The 18,992-nt window shown below is 36.9% G+C and overlaps 2 protein-coding genes across 2 annotated transcripts in view; both read right to left on the bottom strand.

Annotated features, from left to right (window-relative positions):
* Positions 1-44: 44 nt before the first annotated feature.
* LOC124426214 (larval cuticle protein LCP-22-like) lies at positions 45-5,204 on the bottom strand. The gene is made up of 3 exons (XM_046967628.1): positions 2,346-5,204; positions 793-1,058; positions 45-604 (listed from the first exon to the last, which is right to left on the bottom strand). Exons 1-3 carry the CDS (start codon positions 2,379-2,381, stop codon positions 379-381), a joined length of 528 nt encoding a protein of 175 aa, XP_046823584.1. The 5' UTR covers positions 2,382-5,204; the 3' UTR covers positions 45-378.
* Positions 5,205-6,064: 860 nt separating this feature from the next.
* Positions 6,065-18,992, bottom strand: part of LOC124426212 — a 56,833-nt gene continuing 43,905 nt past the window's right edge. The window contains exons 6-7 of the mRNA XM_046967622.1: positions 9,466-9,796; positions 6,065-9,359 (exon numbers count right to left, since the gene is read on the bottom strand). Coding sequence (XP_046823578.1) covers positions 9,234-9,359; positions 9,466-9,796 — 457 coding nt within the window. The 3' untranslated portion in view covers positions 6,065-9,233. The remainder of the gene's footprint in view (positions 9,360-9,465; positions 9,797-18,992) is intronic.

Here is an 18,992-nt window from a genome sequence, read left to right as displayed (position 1 = left end):
AAGAAAAAAAAATATATAAATAAATAAATAAATGGAGGACGATACAAATTTATAAAAAAATATATTTTTCTCTTATTATCACGTGATCTCCCGAAGAGATACGGATTTGAATCTTTGTACATATTAAGTCCGTGATTACGACGCATTAACGTCGTCATAAATTATTTTTGAAATATATATATATATTTCTAAACGACGCGTTCTCTAAAATTATCGTCGATTTAAATGGAGCTCACGCGGGATTGTTTTCTTCTTTGAACGCATCGTTAATTAAAAAGTAGAAGGGTCGTCGTATCGATCATCTCTATCGATTACATTGAAATCCATTTTCCAATCCTTTCTGATTGAAATGCCATTGGATAGTACGAGAAAGATCGATTATTGCGGTGGAAGATATTTTCTATCGACGTTCTTGTCCTTATTGGAACTTGGTGGCAAATATATTCCTGGTTCCTTGCCATTGCCAACGCCATTGGGTGGTCCCCTCGGTGGATAACCCGTAGGAGCCGGAATTCCATTACCACCTCCAGGAATTCCATTACCACCTCCAGCGGCTGTACCAAATTTGAAGCTGGCTTTGTTTCCGTTTTCATCGGCGACGTACCTTGAGTTTATACATTTTAATCATCATCATCATTCTATTTATTATATTTTTCTTCTTCTCCTTTTGTTAAGTTGATAATAATTATGATGCAACGATAATTAATTTTTATTATCTCGTTATATGAAAATAGGAAAGGAAGAAGTAAAGAAAAAAGTGGAAAATTGATTAAAAAATATAAGTAGACATACTTAAAAGACACAGGAAGTCCTTCAGGGCTCTTATAAGAGAAACTTCCTTCCACAACGCGAACCGGTTGACCGTCAACGATTTTAATATCTTCCTTTTCTTCCCTTTGAACTCCGTCAATGTTACTCGAACCTGCCGGTTGACTTCCACCTTCGAAGGGTGCCTTCAAAATAAGTCCACCGGAGCCACGAGCGAAAGGTGGGGCCTTTTGATCGGGTGACAATTTTTCAGCCGAACAGTAAGTCGCGTATAGAAGACAAACGGCGACCTGCCGTATCGTGAAAACTTGTTTTAATAAAAGTTTTTTCTTTTCCCTTTAATCAAAATTCCCCTTTCCATCCCCCTGTCCCGTCCATCGATAAAACACGCTCTTCGAGCGTTGAAAATGATGGTTAACGGACACTCATCTTTTACACATCTATTATTATTGCATCATTTGAAATGTACGAAATGCCGAAGAAAGGTACTTATGTATCTACATATAGTGGCTACGTTCGAGAGATCGATGACCCAGGATCAACGTTGAGGTATGCGTCGTGCGATGGTAAAAGTTAAATTGTATAATCAACGATTAGAATCGGGATGGCACGCATCATCGACGAAGACGGACCATCCTCGAATAGGTAGACCTTTCTGTACTTTCTATTTAATTATTCCCCTTGATCATTCATCGAAAAGATTTATTTTCGATTTCATTAAATGCCTTCGGCGATGAATGGCTACGCTTTCGTTCGATCCGATCAATTTCCCGATATAAACATTTCAAATATCATACTATCATTTCAAACTAAAAATCTTTTCTTCGACATTTAATCACATTTAATTATTAACAATTTATTACAGGCATTACGTATGAATTATTTATACGTTTAATTAAGAGATAAGATCGATTGATTCATTATATTCGAGGAAAAAAAAAAACAAAAAAGAAAAAAAACAATGTTACCTACGTAACCAATGGATAAAAGGTATAATAATTTCATTGCTAAAGTACATCCTCGATCGAGAGAAAAATCATTACTGCAGTCGCGACGTTCGCCGGCTAAGAGAATCTAAAACGTTGTTATGGTGGTTACGTTTGTAAGTAGGAGCGTGAATGTAACGGGAACCACGACATTCGCGCGGGATTTATGATCATGTGGAGAGGTCGAGAGCTGTTCGTTCGAATGAAATGCACGAGAGAATCTTGTGAATACTTCTTCGTTCGAAATATACATATATATACATATATAAATATGTATGTATGCAGGTATATATTTTTTTCTTGGTCAATCCTGGTATTGTTTATAAATAAACAAGAAAAGAAAGAAATAAAACAAGAACGATAATCGTACTCTCTGTTTTATCTATATATTTACGATAATATATTTCACGTAATAATTCGAAAGGATGATACGAGATGAGATAGACTCTCTCTTTCTCTCCACCCCTCCCCCTTTCTCTCTCTCTCTCTCTCTCTCTGTGATTTATGAGGATTTTCGATCTCTCTAACGTTTCTTGCCTCTTATTTTCTAATTCTCTTTTTTTCTTTTTATATTTTCCACATGGAACGTACCAACGATCGTGCGACGATAAATCGACGAGGATCCATGGCGATGGTGCTGAGAACGACGATCACTTGTTGTGACGACACACTCGAAATGGCATATCCCACGAACACGACACGAACGCACGTACGTACGTAAGGTAATTAAATACGATCGATTAGCTTATAATACGAACGAACGAACGAACGAACGATCGATCGATCGGTCGGTCGGTCGGTCGGTCGGTCGGTCGATCGATCGCAGACACGAAGATTTATATTTGCGTAATTATTTCTTCTTTTTTTTTTCTCTCGTTTTTCTCTTTCTTTTTTTTTGTTATATATATGTATGTATATATATATATATATATGTGTGTGTGTGTGTGTATCGAAACGCGACGAAATCACGTAGCTCCTTTGTCCTAGGAGAGATTCTACCGAGCTCGTTGGCTCCCCCGTGTCTTATATACTCCGCGCAACTGAACGCTTTTTTCCCCCTCCGTATTTCTCTACTGTCTTCTACTGTTCCTTGACTATGTCGAGAAGAACAACAAGAGGCAAAGGTAGCTACCATTTTCTTCTTCTTTTTTTTCTTCTTCTTCTTCTTCTTCTTCTTCTTCCCCGATGATGTATGCACTGAGAATCATCGATCGTTCGTTCGCCCTCGTAGAATCAACTTCTACTCGATATTCTCCCCTCCTTTTCCTCCTTCTCCTCTTTCTACTCCTGTTTTAGCGCGACATTTACATGACATCGATATTTCATCGATTTAGAAAGGAAAACACGATCGACCCTCTCTCCTCTATATCTAAATCTTGAAAAATTGAAATTTTTATCCATAAAAATGTGTTTCTTTTTCTCCCTTGCTATACGTCATAATAATCATCTCAATTTCATTTAATCTCATTCGAATTTTTAACGAATCGCGATTATTTCATTTAATGAGATATATTATATTTGAAATATGATCGTCGCGTCTTATTTTGACACTTTGACGAATTTAAATCAACACGTTCAATGTTATAATTGTATAATCTCGTGTCTTTCAATATGGCGGACTAATAGTTTCGTCGAGTCCTCAAAGTCCTCGATCCATAATAAAATCGTTGTACCATTTAACTAGGTCTCGTTATAATTTTCTCGATCTCTTTCGTGGATAAGAGACGGATGAGAGACATTATCATGTCGGTTGTCGGTTTTGAAAACGGATCCGACGTGGAAAGGGCAACGTCGTCACGAACGTAAGAACGAGAATTCGCTCGTTTAAGGGTACGCCAGATCACATAACAATACTCTCTATCTCAGAACCTTTTAAAAGGATGCGTTTGCTCTTTGGTGCAACATCGTTGCCGCGACATCGTTGACATTTTATTTCTGCTACTACTCCGTGATTTGCTTTTAACCGAACCCATATTGCATTCCACGAAGAAAACAGTATCCATCCTAACGGTAGCGATTTATCGGCTTGATCGATCTCGATCATTCGAAGGGTGCCGTATCGTTACCTTTCGTTTCCTCTTCTTCGCCTCAATCCTTTTCTTTCGATAATCATAATAATAATAATAAAAATAATAATAATAATAATAAAAAAAAAAAAAAAAAAAAAAAAAAAAATAATAATAATAATAAAAATAACGATACGTAAAAGTTGATAGGATGGATGCTTGTGAAATGACGACGAGGGAATGAAACACGTGCGACTATCGATCTCTATGAATCTGTCTGATCGTTAAGCACCGATATTTCCATTTGCGTAAAGATCGAGTCATTTCGACTTACCGATTAGGCTCATGCTTCGTTATCTTCATTGTTATAGGTGTAAGTAATCTTTTGTTACATTCGCCGTAGGATAAGTTGAGATATTTTCGAGAAACGAACTCGACGATTTCGTCAGTTTTTCTCTTGCCTAAAGAGAGATAGAGAGAGAAAGGGATGCGTGGTCGGAGAATAGTTTGTAGAAACACGAAGAGACAGCTTGTATATTTATGTTACGCAGTTAGTGTTCCCTTCGAAAGACAATAGAGGGAAATCGTGATTGATGACATCGACGTGCATCCTCTTGGATACTATCCTTAACCTTCGAGATTTTTATATAGATTTTTTTCTTTCTTTGTTTGTTTGTCTTTTTTGTTTTTTTCTTTTTTTTTTAATTTCTTTTTTTACTAGTCTCTTCATATCTCCATTATTTTCTTTATTAAAATAGAAAATGTTTCAACGAAGAAGCGAAAGAGCAATCAATCGAAATCTTTTGGAAAGTTATCTTCCGGAATCGAAGTCGTATGGTTACGTCACGTGACGTCAACTGATACAAAAGTTGTTAAATTTTCGAGAGTGTAATTATCATATTACCATTCGAATAATAATTTTGTGGTGAAACGGTGTCGATTTGAAGAGGTTTTATGTAATATTACGTATGCGTAAATCTTTCGACATTATTACGTATATGTCAAATCTCTGAAGATTTTTCATTCGCATAATTTACTAGAACGTCGAAAGTACGACAAGTTTATCGTTCCCATGAGAATTTGTCGAGAATATTTCGTTGTATCTGATTTATCGTAACTTCTTTATATCGATATATGAATGTGGAATAAAGAAAATGAGGTCGTGATATTTTCTTTATCCTCTCTCTATTTTTTATCTCTTTCTAATGTGTGAAAACAATCGCGTATTAAATTAACTCTATTTGCGTTAAATTCAATAGAATATTTTTTTTTCTTACGATTCTCTTACATTTATCTTTATCCTTTTTTTTTTTTTATCTTACCTACATGTAGTTCCTTCGTCCTCGTGGCGTGGATAGCAGGCTCATTATCCATTATTATGTTCAGGAGCTCGATATACTTTTTCTTTTTTCAATTATTTTTTCTTTCTTTTCTTTTCTTTTTTTTTTTATTTTGATTTCAATCGACTATTGTTTTGATATCTTTTTTTTTTTTTTGGCGAGAAACGCGTGAAAGCGAAGGACAAGTCGGAAAAGGCCGCGTTTATTCGTCGTCGTCGTCGTCGGAAAAGCAGGCAAGCGGTTTGTTGACCTCAACCGATTTGGAAATAATATTTATTAATACAAACGTTAAAAATCGTTCTCTTTTTATTATTTTCACGTCACGTTTAGCGTTAACTTCTCTGGTGCGGCATGCTTTTTTTCGTTCATATATTTTTCTTTCTCCTCGCTCTAATCGCCGTTTATATCTCGTTTAAATAACGCGCGAGTTATGCGTGTAGGAACTAAAAACTAGGAATTCTAAACAACGTTCCCTTCGGCCTCGATTTCGCGTTTCTTTTCTTATCGTACGAATGGAAACTCATTATGATCGATGTTTGCGCACTCGAAAAAAATCGCGATACAAACAAACAACTTTTTCTTCTTTTTCGTCAAACGTACCGACTCAAATCTGTGCGTGTGTATGTCTATGTCTGTGTGTGTTCTTTTAAGGGTTCTTCAATAAAATTCATTTCAGGACGTTACTCGACGTTATCATCGGCTCGATAATAAAAAAGTATAGTCGGTACGCTCGCAAACGCATCAATTTTACGGATAATAATAATAATAATAATAATAATAATAATAATAATAATAATAATAATAATAATAATAATAGGTGTAATAATAATAATAATAATAATAATAATAATAATAATAATAATAATAATAATAATAATAATAATAATAATAATAATAATAATAATAATCAATCGCAATAACGTTTCCTATTTATAATCAAATAAGAATGAGCGAGTAGAGAATCTCCAAAGAAAAATGATGGGCAATCTATTCTGTTTATCTGTGTTTTCTCTGATTACATTTACAATCATTGCTTCTTTATTCTTGCTTTATCTTTTATTTTTTTCCCTTATTTTTGTAACTTCTTGGTTCATCCTTTCGTTTTTCTTCCTCGTACTTATTATAGATCGTCGTGTTCGATTTTATTCGACGATATCTCTCTATATATATGTATGTATGTATATATATATGTATATATATATATATATATATATATATATATATATATATATATATATAATTATATAAGTAAAAATTCAGGATTTTACAGTACTTACAAATTCACATCACACTTCAAGCCTTTCATTCTGCATGTCTAAGGTTAAAGAAAATGAAAAAATAGCCTGTCTTCTTTCTTTAATTTTTCTTCTTTTCATCTCTCTCTCTCTCTCTCTCTCTCTCTCTCTCTCTCTCTCTTTCACTCATACGCACCATTTCACACGCACACTTTCTTACTCTCTCTCTCTCTCTCTCTCTCTCTCCCTCTCTCTCTCTCTATATCTTTCTCTCGCGTTTCAGAAAAAATCGTTATCATAACGAAGTTAAGAAAAATATGCAGATATGTATGTGATGTACGTAAACGCGTACGTACGTCTACATGTCTGCTTCTTCGCTCTCTTCTTCTCCGCTATAGATACAGAACGGACATAAAATCCAGAGGTTTTGGGTTGCCAAATATAAGGGGGTCGTGTAGAATCCTCCGCTAAGGATCCAAAATACTATCGGACGTTTCGCTATAGCCTTTGCGAATTTCCATGCCGATCCTTTATTGCTCCTATCTTGACCATTTTGGCTCTTGAAACCGACTGGTATATACTTTAAATTTCATTCCTTATACATTTGTTATACATATATGTATGTATATGTGTATATATATATATATATTTTTTTTTTTTATATATCTATATTCATATATTTTTTGTTTTTCTTTTCGCATGTGTATGTGTGTATGTATACAAACATACATACATACATACATACATACATACATATATATATATATATTTATATATATATATATATATATATGATTCGTAGATATACAGATTTTTAAATACCATATCTAGCTACGCAAAATTATATAAGATTAAAGTAATAAATAGGCTCTAACATGCACGTGTACTTAAGAGATATAAAGAAACCAAAAAATCGGGAGAGGGCGGGCTGGGTTGCTTTGTTTGGCTGGGAATGAGGGGATCGCAAAAAAAAAAAAAAAAAAAAAAAAAATCAGAAAATATCTCCAACTCGTCATTTTTACAGAATAAATTGATAGCGCTTCACGCATTTAGTTTGTGCTCTAGCAGCATTTGGGTTAAAGGAATTCTCGTTTAAGAATTCTCGAAAGAAGAGCGATCAAACAATTTCTCCATTTTCTTTTTCTTTTTTTTTTTTTTCTTTTTTTCATCCCGCATCCCCTTCGAGTATTGATCTTCCTTTTTTCTCGATCGAACCGCCGCACTCTTTTCTATTTAGTGTACGTGCACATCATCTTTCTTTATTATTTTTTTTTTTTTTTTTTGTATCAACGAGCTTTCGTGCAAGCTCTTTTTCTTTCATAACATTCTCACTTTCCTTTGTACTCATCATTCACGCAAGCAGTCTCTCTCTCCCTCTCTCTCTCTGACATACACACACTCTCTCTCTCTCTCTCGTTCTCTTTCATTCTTTCTTTCGTTCTCTTTCTCTCTCTCTCTCTACATCACTCGAAAAAAAATACACTAGCTATAATATTTACAGACCAAGGTTTAAATCCTGAATCTTTACTCGGATCACGCACGAGAACGTACTTTTTTTATTTTTTATAATTTTTCTGTTTGTTTAAGCCCCCATAAGCGCCCGGGTTTTATTCTAACTTGATACGTATATGTATAAAGCCAGACATATAAAGTGTGGACGAAAAGTGTATTCGCGCTTTGCTAAGAGAAAGAATTATAGAAAAAATCATAAAGAATAGGAGAAGGAGGAAGAAGTAGAAGAAGAAGAAGAAACAGATAAAAAGATGGCGAGAGTAATGTCGAAGATCGAACGTTGAATCGTCGATTTTCGCGTCGATTTCTTCAGATAAGAAGTAAAACTGCGTTCTCAAGCGAGCCCCTTTTGCTCTTATCATCATCATCATCATCGTCATCATCATCAATCAATCATCAGCAGCATTATCATTATCATCATTATCATTATCATCAGCAGTAGCAGCATCTTCGTTTCAATCTCACCCCTCTTTTTCTTACTTAAAAATTCTCAAGACAGTCGAACGGTTCTCAGCTTCCTTTGCGCATCCCCTCATACGGTTTTTTGCTGCTCGACACAATCAATATAATCACGATAATCTTGATATTTTAAACCACAATAGTAAAAGCATATAAGCTATACAGCTACCATTCTTTATCTACAATATAGTTTTATTATAATCTTCATCTCTCTTCGTTCTTTATTTCTTTCTTTCTTTTTTTTTTTTCTTTTTTTCTTTTTTTATTTCATCTCGAATATTTTCCAGCTCTCTTCTCCCCCTCCCCAGCGACCTCTTCCTCGGCAGACATATGTACTTTAGATGCATTTGAACATCGATTACGTCTCGTGGATTACGTCGAGCGTAGAACAACTATGGACACGTTAGCCTTTTTTTACTACGAGACCATTTATAGACGCAAATACATCAAGGAGAGAGAGGAGTCCACTCTCGTAGATAAAATCGTTCCTTCTTTTTTTATTCGAGAGCCAAGAAAACAACAATACCTTGTTATATCTTCGTTATTTTTCTTTATACTCTCGAGGTTTTCTCGTTGGAACAACGATATGATAATATAATTGAGAAACGGATTCATTGCCACGAAGGTGTGATTTATTAATTACCAGAGTTTGGTAATCGTTACTTCACGGATGCTATTCGAAAGCTCCTCTTCTTTCCCGCCTTTTATCTTGCATGTTCTTTTTTTATCTTTTCGTTTCGTTTCGTCTTTTCTTTTCTTTCTTTTTTTTTTTTTTTTGTTCTTTTAATTCGCTTAGACGATCGATAGTAAGCAAGCTCTGCCGGTATTACGTCGTCTCCCGTTCTGTTCTTTTCTTTTTTTTTTTTTTTCCTTTCTCTTCTCGTGCATTTAGATCTCGCAAGACGTCCTAAAGCGTTTTCCCTCGCGTTACTGCAACACGCAGCACTTGCATTTAGGCTTCTTCTTCAGCGTAACGTGCTCGACCTGCGACGCATCGCCTGGTCCTTGTGCCGTCATTCTCGCAACTTCGACGGTCCTCGATCCTGGGCCAACCTGAAATCATTGATCGATAAATCAGTCATCATCATCATCATCATTATCATAATAATAATAATAACAATAATAATAATAATAAAATCAAGATAAATATTTAAATTACCTTCTCGTTTGCACTCAGCTGATTGTTCACTGCCGTCGAGGATTTTATCGGCGTACCATGGGCATTCCCATTTCCTTGATTGAGCCTCGGCGATGCGTTCGAATGACGATTCGTCGAGTTTGCATTTGATTTGAGAAGAGGACTGGAACTTGAATCGTGATCCGGTCCAGGCGTCGTTTTGCCCGTCTCTTCGCATCCTGGTAAAGGTGGTGCCGTTTGTCCGGGAGTTGGGGTGATCGGTTTCCCACCCTTTATCAGCTCGACTATCTCGTCAGCTTCTCTCGACAAGTCACCGTCCGGCCTGAACGGGTTGTCCCATCCGCTATCCGTGCTGAAACATCGTTTTATTTTTAATCATCTTACGTGTTAAATTGGAGGTCAGGTTGAAAGACAAAAAAAAAGAAAAAAAAGAAAAAACAAAAAAGATACAACGAAGAAATATCTCTCAAAGTATTTTTTATCACGTCGATCGCTCGGTTCCGCAACGTCCTTGTCGTTGTCACATTTTATATTTAACAAAGTCTAATTCTCACTTACTGCACACTCTTGAACTCTCATAGATACGTGTGTTGGTACGTACTATGCTAAACGAGACTCTTATTGAATACGAAATTAAACTAGACTAGAGAATATGCAAGAATGCTGTTGAATTTGTAAACGCGTAACAACAACAACAACAACAACAACAAGAGAACAGCGGGAGTGTTAGCTCGTCTCTTATGCAACATTTTATCTATCCACCTAACATACCTATCTGATGTCATTTCTATTCGTTACATTGAACGTTCGTGAGTCCAGAATAACATCGGATATGACGTTAAACGATATCGATCATTTCTTTCAACGTTACCAGAAGAATTTTTCCTTTTTTTTTCTTTTTTCTTTTTCCTTGCATTACGACGCAATACAAAATTTTATTTAAACGCAAAACATTTCTCTCTTTTCTTTATTTTTTCGTTTTCCATTTCGATCGAGTTGACGTTTTTAAATAACGTGTTGCTCGATCATAGATTAAAGAGAAACAATGAATTAAACGCAATTGCCGCACTCGAACGACCGTGGCATTAAAGCTTTGGCATTGAATCGTACTTAATCGAGCTCTCTCTCTCTCCTAGTCGCACTCGAGCCTGCGTTATTCGCGTCACCGGAATGCACGGTATACGCATACGCGCACGCGCCCATACACACACACACACACACACACACACACACACACACACACACACATAAATCAGGCATAGGCATATATACATACTAGAAACCATGCGTGTCGAATAGGTAGAAGCTCGCTCGCTTGTTCGCTCGCTTGTTCGCTCGCTTGCACGCACGAACGAAACGAGTTCCCTTTCGTTCGTGCAAAATTCGTATCTCGGATATTTGCGTCGTTTCGTGATCTACGTCAAACTTCCGCTTAATTTACGTACCCAATCCCGCGTAATATGGAAGTACCTCCGGTAAACTATTACTGTAATTCGACTGTGTAAGGAAATTGAACATTCGTAAACGCTTTTTCCTTTTCTCCCCCCTCCCCCCACCCTCTCTCTTCTTCTTTCTTTTTTCATTCGTTTGCTTGTTTCTACTATTTTTTTTTTCTTTCTTCTTCTTTTCTTTTCGAGAATGTCATCGCGAAAGGATTTTATTACAGGGGTTGCAAATCGTTTCCGGCGGTGATTGCAAAGCTGATTGTGTTCCGAAGGGTCGCACATGTCATAGGAGAAGGTGTCCTGTTTCCGTGAGGGTCGTTGAACGTGTTAAACGTTCCGTGAAATTGTTCCTTTCTTTCTTTTTCTCACTCTCTCTCTCTCTCTCTCTCTTTAATCATTTCAACCTTCGTCCGGTCAATTCTGTTCGAATCTGTCATTGATTTCGTTCGTTTTCGGTATCTATTGAAAAGTCTCTTTCGTCAACAATTTCCCGATAAGCTTCTATCTCTCTTTCTCTTTTTATCTCTCTCATTTTATTATTATGTGTCTGTTATCGCGAAGAGGATCGATCGAACGTCCTGGTCATAAATTGATTAACTCACCGTGTCTCTTACTAATCTCGAGGAATAAGATAAAAGATGACAAAAAAAAAGAGAGAGAGAGAGAAAAAAAAAGAAAAAAAAAATGAAAAAAGAAAGCAGAAGAAGACGAAGTAACGTCGATTAGAGAAAAAAAGAAAAAAGTTTCGAAGAGTTCGGAGTTAGTTCGAATGAAGGCGAGGCTAACCGGAAATAGACAGGAGATGGAAGACGATGGAAACTTCCGAACCGACCTCGTTAGATCAGGCCTCGTCTCTTTTTCTTCCCTCTGTTTTTTTTTTTTCTTTTCCATGGAACTAGTCTTTTACTATCTCCCTCTGTCCCTCCTTCTCTCTCTCTCTCTCTCTCTCTCTCTCTCTCTCTCTCATCTTTAAAGACTTCAATCGAGTTTCGAGCGAGTTTGCTTGCTCGACGATTTTGGTATTATGTACATACGTAGGTACATATGTATGTACTAAAAAAGAAGGAGATACGCTCGTGCCTATGAGAATGAAAAGAGAACGAGGGTGAGGGTGAGTAAGGAAAGAGGAAGAGGAAGAAGAAGTGGAGGAAGAAGTGGACAAAGAAGAGGAGAAAGAAGAAGAAGAAGAAGAAGAAGAAGAAGAAGAAGAAGAAGAAGAAATGGCACGAGAGAAGAGCCGAGTTTGCGAAGAAGCGAATAGGTGGAGGAAGCGAATGTAGAGGAAAAGCATGTTTTCTCTCTCTCTCTCACTCTCTTTCTCTCTTTCGAAGCACCGAAAGGAAAAATAGGTTGGTTGGTAGTTTGAGAGCTGGCCAAGGGCCAGCCAGGCTAATAATGTCCGATATTACGAAATTCTATGACCGTACGTTCCCCTACTTTTCTCGGATTTAAATCCAACACGGGAGGGGGAAATCGCATTACCGTATATCTTCTTCTTCCTCTTACGAGGAAATGAAAATAATCCGAGGAATTAACGTACCAGTATACGCCAATAGATATCATATTATACGATTTTCGTATAAATGTTTGTTATCGATAATCGACTATACGTACTTTTTCTTTTCTTCTTCTTCTTTTTTTTTTCTTTCTTTTTTTCTTTTCCATTGACAATCAACGATATTGGAACACATTTCTGAACGAAGAAAATAATCGAAGAAAACGACCACTCTTTTGCATTTCCAAGATACATATATATATATATATATATATATATATATATATATTATACATATATATATATATATATATATATATTATACATATATGTGTGAACCGTTTGAATGGCACATACCTACCACGTGCTCGTTAAAAAGACTCTTTGTGAGGGTTCAACGACCCCGAAAAGAATTTTCCTTGGCTCGGGTAAGAGCTTTAATCGCGAACAAGAAGTCGTACGGATAAGCGCAGAAATATATCGTCTGCGATTATTCCGTTGGAACGATCGAGATTCCACGTGAATTCTTTACATCGAGGAAAAGAAAAAAGAAAAGATGAAAAGGAAAAAGAAAAAAAGAAAAAAAAAAAAGAAAGAAAAGAAATCGTGGAATTTCAATGGATAAATCAAGCGTTAAAATTTTTGAAGAACGAAATTGGATATTGAGAATGGGAACGATAGGTAGTACCAACGAAAGACAAAGACAGAAACAGACGGAGAGAGCGAGAGAGAAAGAGAAAGAGAAAGACAGCCTCAATGAGGTTAACAAGGTCTATCGCTTGTGGGCCATAGGACACGTCCGTTGCACGAGAATCGTGTCGCGTGTTCTCGATCGAACCACAGCGTGGCCTCAAGAAATATCGACGTATTTCTTTATTTATATATATTTCTTTCTTTTTCTTAATTTTTTACACGCTTTTTCTTTTCAAGAGAAATACGATAAGAAAAATAGTAAAGGAAACAGTTAATTAGAATTAACGCAGAAAGAAACAATAATTATTAGAAAGATTAGAAAGAGAGAAAAGAAAACAGGGATGTATGTATGCATTTCCTTCGAAAAGATATACTAAGTACGATCGTTAAAAAAATTAGTACTTAGTAGTTAATATCCTTAGTGATTGTTTCATGTGTGTTGATTGGTTGGTCGGCCGATATACGCAAATAGTCCTTTTCAATATAAGCAAAGTTCGATCGGGAAAAGTTAGTGTGCCGCCACTTTGGTCTTTAGTAATCGTAGACCGACCGACGCCAATGGAGACACAATTTTCTGTCGCTCTGAGGGTCTTCAACCCCTAAGGCACGCGACACTACGAATACTCTAGCTTTAAGTCTATAGGTAACCTTCGCACTGGACGGGCTGCTTTATATCATTTGCGAACGTTTCTTTTAATTTTGTGAAGAAAAAAAAAATAAACAAAAAAAAAAACAAAACAAAAAAAATGTAATAAAGGAATAAGTAAATAAAAAAAAAAAAAAAAAAAAAAAAAAAGAGAAAAGAAAAGATCATCGTTAGAAAAAGATGAGAACAATTTGATGCGTCTTGAGGGTGGGATTACCTTTCGTTGCCATCGGAGTCCTTGGGTACCTTAATCACGTAATAGACGTGTCCTCCATGAGTGGTCGTCATTTTCGACGGTATCGATTATCGAATCGTACGTCATCAAACTCACAATATAAAGGATCACTACCGACGCGAACGTTTTATTTACGCGAATCGATCACGAATAGTTTCTCGTTACACTCTTTCTATTTCTTCGTTCGATTAAGAAAAATTATTGTCGAATTTTATATTTAACAACATCTTTTGCATTCTCTTCCCATTTGATTTTCCTTCTCTTTCGATGATTCTGCAATGATCGAAAAAATAGACGCACGTACTCGTTGCTGTCGTACAAAGAACTTGGCCGATTTTAAGAGAGAAAGAGAAAAAGAAAGAGAGAAAGAGAGAAAGAGAGAGAGAGAGAAAAAGAGAGAGAGAGAGCGATGAAAAGAGGGAGAAACTCAAAGACGAACGTAAGACTTTATTTTTAAGCGCTTTCGTGGCGGGAGATCCTTCGCGAATATATATTCTCTCTCTCTCTCTCTCTCTCTCTCTCTCTCTTCGTTTCTCTTCCGTCCTCTCTCTCTCTCTCCCTCCCCCCTCGACATAACTTCACTCTAGAAACGTTATTTCAAGCGATCCGTTTGCGAGAAGGAAAGCTTGCATTTTCCTCGTTGCATGAGATCCCCTCGAAGAGTTTTCTTTTGTTCCTCTTTTATGTACGCGTTACCGAGACGACGACAACGACAACGACAACGACAACGACAAAGACGACGACGATGCTGTGCCAGAAGAAGCTTGGATCTTTCCTATGGATCGTATGGAATGTTGGAAAATTTGATCTACCGGGTGAGACAAATTCTTACCTCGGTACAAAGTGAGAGTGAGAGTGAGAATGAGAGGGAGAGAGAGAGAGAGGAATCGATAAATCGAAGTTATCTCATCTAACACTAATTTCCGTAGATAATTTAATGGACCATGACCTATTTTTTTCTCTCTCCCTCTTATATCGACTTTATTATCTCTCGTGTTAACGATAACGCAACTGGTCTCGAAGCGATTGTCTACATCGTGTAACGTCCGACGGCTGTTTATTTTTTCTTTTTATTCTATAGTATGACGTACGGCTTCCGGAAAATGTAAGAACTCAGTTCTTATCATAGGACGATTACGAATCACAATACTATAAACCGATAACTGTGTTTCTATAATATAAAAAAAAAAAAGAAAAAAAAAACATAGGAAATAGAAAACAAGAAAAAAGCAGGATAAGAGCTCAGTGAAGTGATCGTACGAAAGAAAAAGAAAAAAGAAAGATGATAAAAAAGAAAGAAAAACAAAAAAGAAATTATCATAAGACGTACCTACAATTTTTGTCTATTCTACAATTGTTCAAAGGCCGTTTTTCGTACATTTAAATATTCGATCTGGGAGAAAGAAAATAAGAAATCATGTGAATACGATCGTTAAATTTTTACTACAAGGATTATCGTCTATTTCGAGCGTTGACATTTTCAGTTTCTGAATTAACGAGCACCAAGAGCAGAGAGTGCTCTCTTTCCCTCTCATCACGTCGTAGTCCCGTTAGTATCGTCTAACACGGTGGCGCTCCCACATTTCCACCTTGCATTTCGAACTATAACATCCCCTTTTCATCCTTCCCCCACGAGCAAGAATCCCCACGCTCCATTCCGCCCTGTCATGGGATTGGTTGAAAGCGAGGGAGGATATATGGGTCATGGCTGCTCGGTCCACGGGCGAATATAAACCCCCGTTCTTCCGTCTCTTCGAGGTATATAGGACAAAGAGGAAGGAAAAAAGTGGGGTGGCTCGGAGATAGAGAGGGCTGACGAGAGCTCAGGAGGGAAGGGGAAACAACGGTGCCACTACGTGACACGGTAATGCATTTTCACGTGCCCAACGGTCGGTTGCATGCACTTTGCCGAGATTTTTCACCAACGAATTTGATGCAATGCAATTTATTTTCTCTTCAATTTTTTTTTCTTTCTTTTTTTTTTTTTTTTTACACGATTCTCGCTCTCGCGAGACTTTATACTCTATTTTTTTTTTATTTATTTTATAATATATTCATATTTTTTTTTTCCTTTATACTTTCGCATACAACTTTTTATGTAACGCGTAAAATTTCCTACGTTACGAGAAGAACAGGCAGAAGGCGCCATTGCTGCATTATTATACCTTCGCGTTATTATTTATAAAACGAAGGGAGAAAAAGAAGGGAAGTGGTGTAGGAATATATAGCAGTGAAATGTTCATACCTCATACGGTGTCTTTTAAAAGGCCGACGTTACAAAGCCTGTTCGTCTTTTAATGTTAATATTTTAATTATTAATAAAAGAAAAAAAAATTATGTTCCAACGAAAAAGGAATATAATGTTCAACAAATACCGTAGACGATATTCGTGAATGAGAGTAAAGCCAAGCCGATAAAATAGTTGAAGTATTTTTCCTTGAAACTCAGGTATTTGCGAGGAGGTCGTTGGGACAGATCGTCGTAAAATGCGTTTACGAGAATAGCGATAAAAGTTCGTCGAGAATTAATGGTTTCTTATTTCTCTTTTTGTTTTTCCTTGCACGAATATTGCATTGGTGCAATAGTAGATTATTATGCGAACGACAATGTTAAAGAAATTTTCTTACTCTAGGATAAAATTTCTATTATGAGAAGAACAAAGGCTTGATCGTTTTGTATAGGAGAGGAGGGGTGAACGGAGGGGGAGGGGAGGAGGGGGAGAGGGGGAATTGGAGCGTCCTGTAACTTGAATTAATTTCTATGAAGGTTAATAATAGACGATAGAAGAAAAGAGAGTATGTGTGTGAGATAGAAAGAGAGAGAGAGAGAGAGAGAGAGAGAGAGAGAGAAACGGGATAAAAAAGATCAAAGGGAAAGGGAGGGAAGAATAACTCTCGAGTGGATAACTCGGCAACTCTTAGTGGAAGATACTTGTCGTGAGTTCTTCGAAGTCCTCGGTTGTAGTCAACGATAGAGAAAGAGGGAGAGAGAGAGAGAGAGAGAGAGAGAGAGAGAGAGAGAGAGGAAGAGCAACGAAAGAAAAAGATAAAAAAAAATTGAATGAACGAATGACGATTATGACGATGATAATGTTATTGTCTATTGGTATATGACATATATCATATTTTCAAATAAAATCTACGAAACGCCTTGTCCTATTTCCTAACTGTCTACTTTGCGGTTTAAATCGAGAAAACGTAGATGATGGATCAAGGCCGCTACGTTCCTTCGATTACCTACAAACATTCATCGAAGCAAGCAAAATCGATAGTTCCGACGTTTCCATTTATTTTCGTGCATTAGCGGGAAAGATGTTAAACCGATTGTTGAGGTATACGACGAAGGCAAATGTGCTAATAGAATAGCGTTGCTCTTTCGTAATATCGAATGGAGAACCATCGTCGCTTCTTCGTACGTTCCTGAACTTTCCTAAGGCAGGTCACGGTTCCCGAGCGAGAGGAGGATAGTCCTTTCTTTGCCCTCTATCTTTGGCACACGCTTCTACGCGAATGATCGTCTTCTTATACCCCACGATTTTCGTGCCGGCTTTTGACTTCTTCTTCTTTTCCCTTTTTTTCTTTTTCTCCTTCTTCGTACGTGAACTTTAAAGTTTTCTAATCGATCGTTGATATTATCTATATCGCGATTTTTATTACATAAAAGTTCCTGGGAAAAGTGAACACTTGGGAATGAGATATTGCTTTTGATAGCACCAAGTAAAGATCATGAATAAAATATATATATATATATATATATATATATATATATATATGTATGTATCTAATAAATAAAGAAATATAAGAATAAAAAGAAGAAGAGAAGGAAGAGAATGCGAAAAAGAGATGCACACTTCAGCGCTCTAGGTCAAACCAACTCGAATGTCCATACCGGAAAAAGACTTTTGAGATAATGGACCGAACCAAGATGCAGGGGCCAAGTGTTCTAATCTCTCGATCGTATACGGACTCCGTTTTCCTTTTTTTTTCTTTTTTTCTTTTCTTAATTCTCACTCTTAATCCTCACATTCCACACGAAACTAAAATACCGACTATTACGAAAGCAAATCGAACACACGCTTTCGTTTTTCCGTGTCACTTTTCCTTCTTATATTTGCACACGTGCACACTCGTGTGGATTTCTATCCATAATGAAGAAGAGATAACGAGTAATAGTATTAATAGTAGGACTAGTAATAGTAGTAGTAGTAATAGTACTAGTAATAGTAATTAGTAATAGTAATAGTGATTAGTAATAGTAGTAGTAACAGTAGAGTATTCTACTACTTTCGTATTCTTTCCAAATGGATTTAGATTTTCTTTGAGGAGAGAATAGAATAGGAGGGAAAGAGGAAGTAGCGCTAGGACATATTTCTTATCTATACCGATCTTTAAACTATTGTAATAATTTCAAATAAAAATGAAACAGCAACGAGGAGAAAAGGAAAAATTAAAAAAAAAAAAAAAAAAAAGAAAAAAAAGAAAAAAGCAAATAGAAAAAAAGGAGAGATACAAAAAATATAAAAATAAAAAAAAATGAAAGAGAGAGAGAGAGAGAGAGAGAGAAAGAGATAGAAAATCCGCAAAGATACGAACGCAAGAGAAGTTAGAAGGAGAGAGAATGACGAGACGGGTTCGCTGATGCAGTCGACGGCACGACTGGCCCTCGCGAGTGCCTTTGCCAGTGGCTCACCGCACCTCTGCGCGTCCACCACCCACGCTATATCGATCTTTCATCCTCTCTCTCTCTCCCTCTCTCTATCTCTATCTCTATTTCTATCTTTCTCTGTTTCTCTCTCTCTCTCTCTCTCTCTCTCGCGAGTCTCTCTTTCGTAGCTGGGTCGCTACTGCCTCTGCTTCGTGTAGCTGCTGCTGATGGAGGAGGTGGTACCGTTGGAGGTGGTGCTCCTAGTATTACTGGTGCTGCCGTTGATGGTGGTGGTGGTGGTAGTGGTGGTGGTGACGGAGCTGATCACGGAAACGGAGCAGGCTCGAAGAGAGGGAGGAATACCCGTGCGTCGCGAGGATGCGCGTATTG

This window comes from Vespa crabro, chromosome 8 (genome assembly GCF_910589235.1).
Source record: "Vespa crabro chromosome 8, iyVesCrab1.2, whole genome shotgun sequence".
In the NCBI taxonomy this organism is placed as follows: Eukaryota; Metazoa; Arthropoda; class Insecta; order Hymenoptera; family Vespidae; genus Vespa; species Vespa crabro.
The sequence above is the reverse complement of the archived record's forward strand: the minus strand, read 5'-3'. Positions and strand labels throughout refer to the sequence as shown.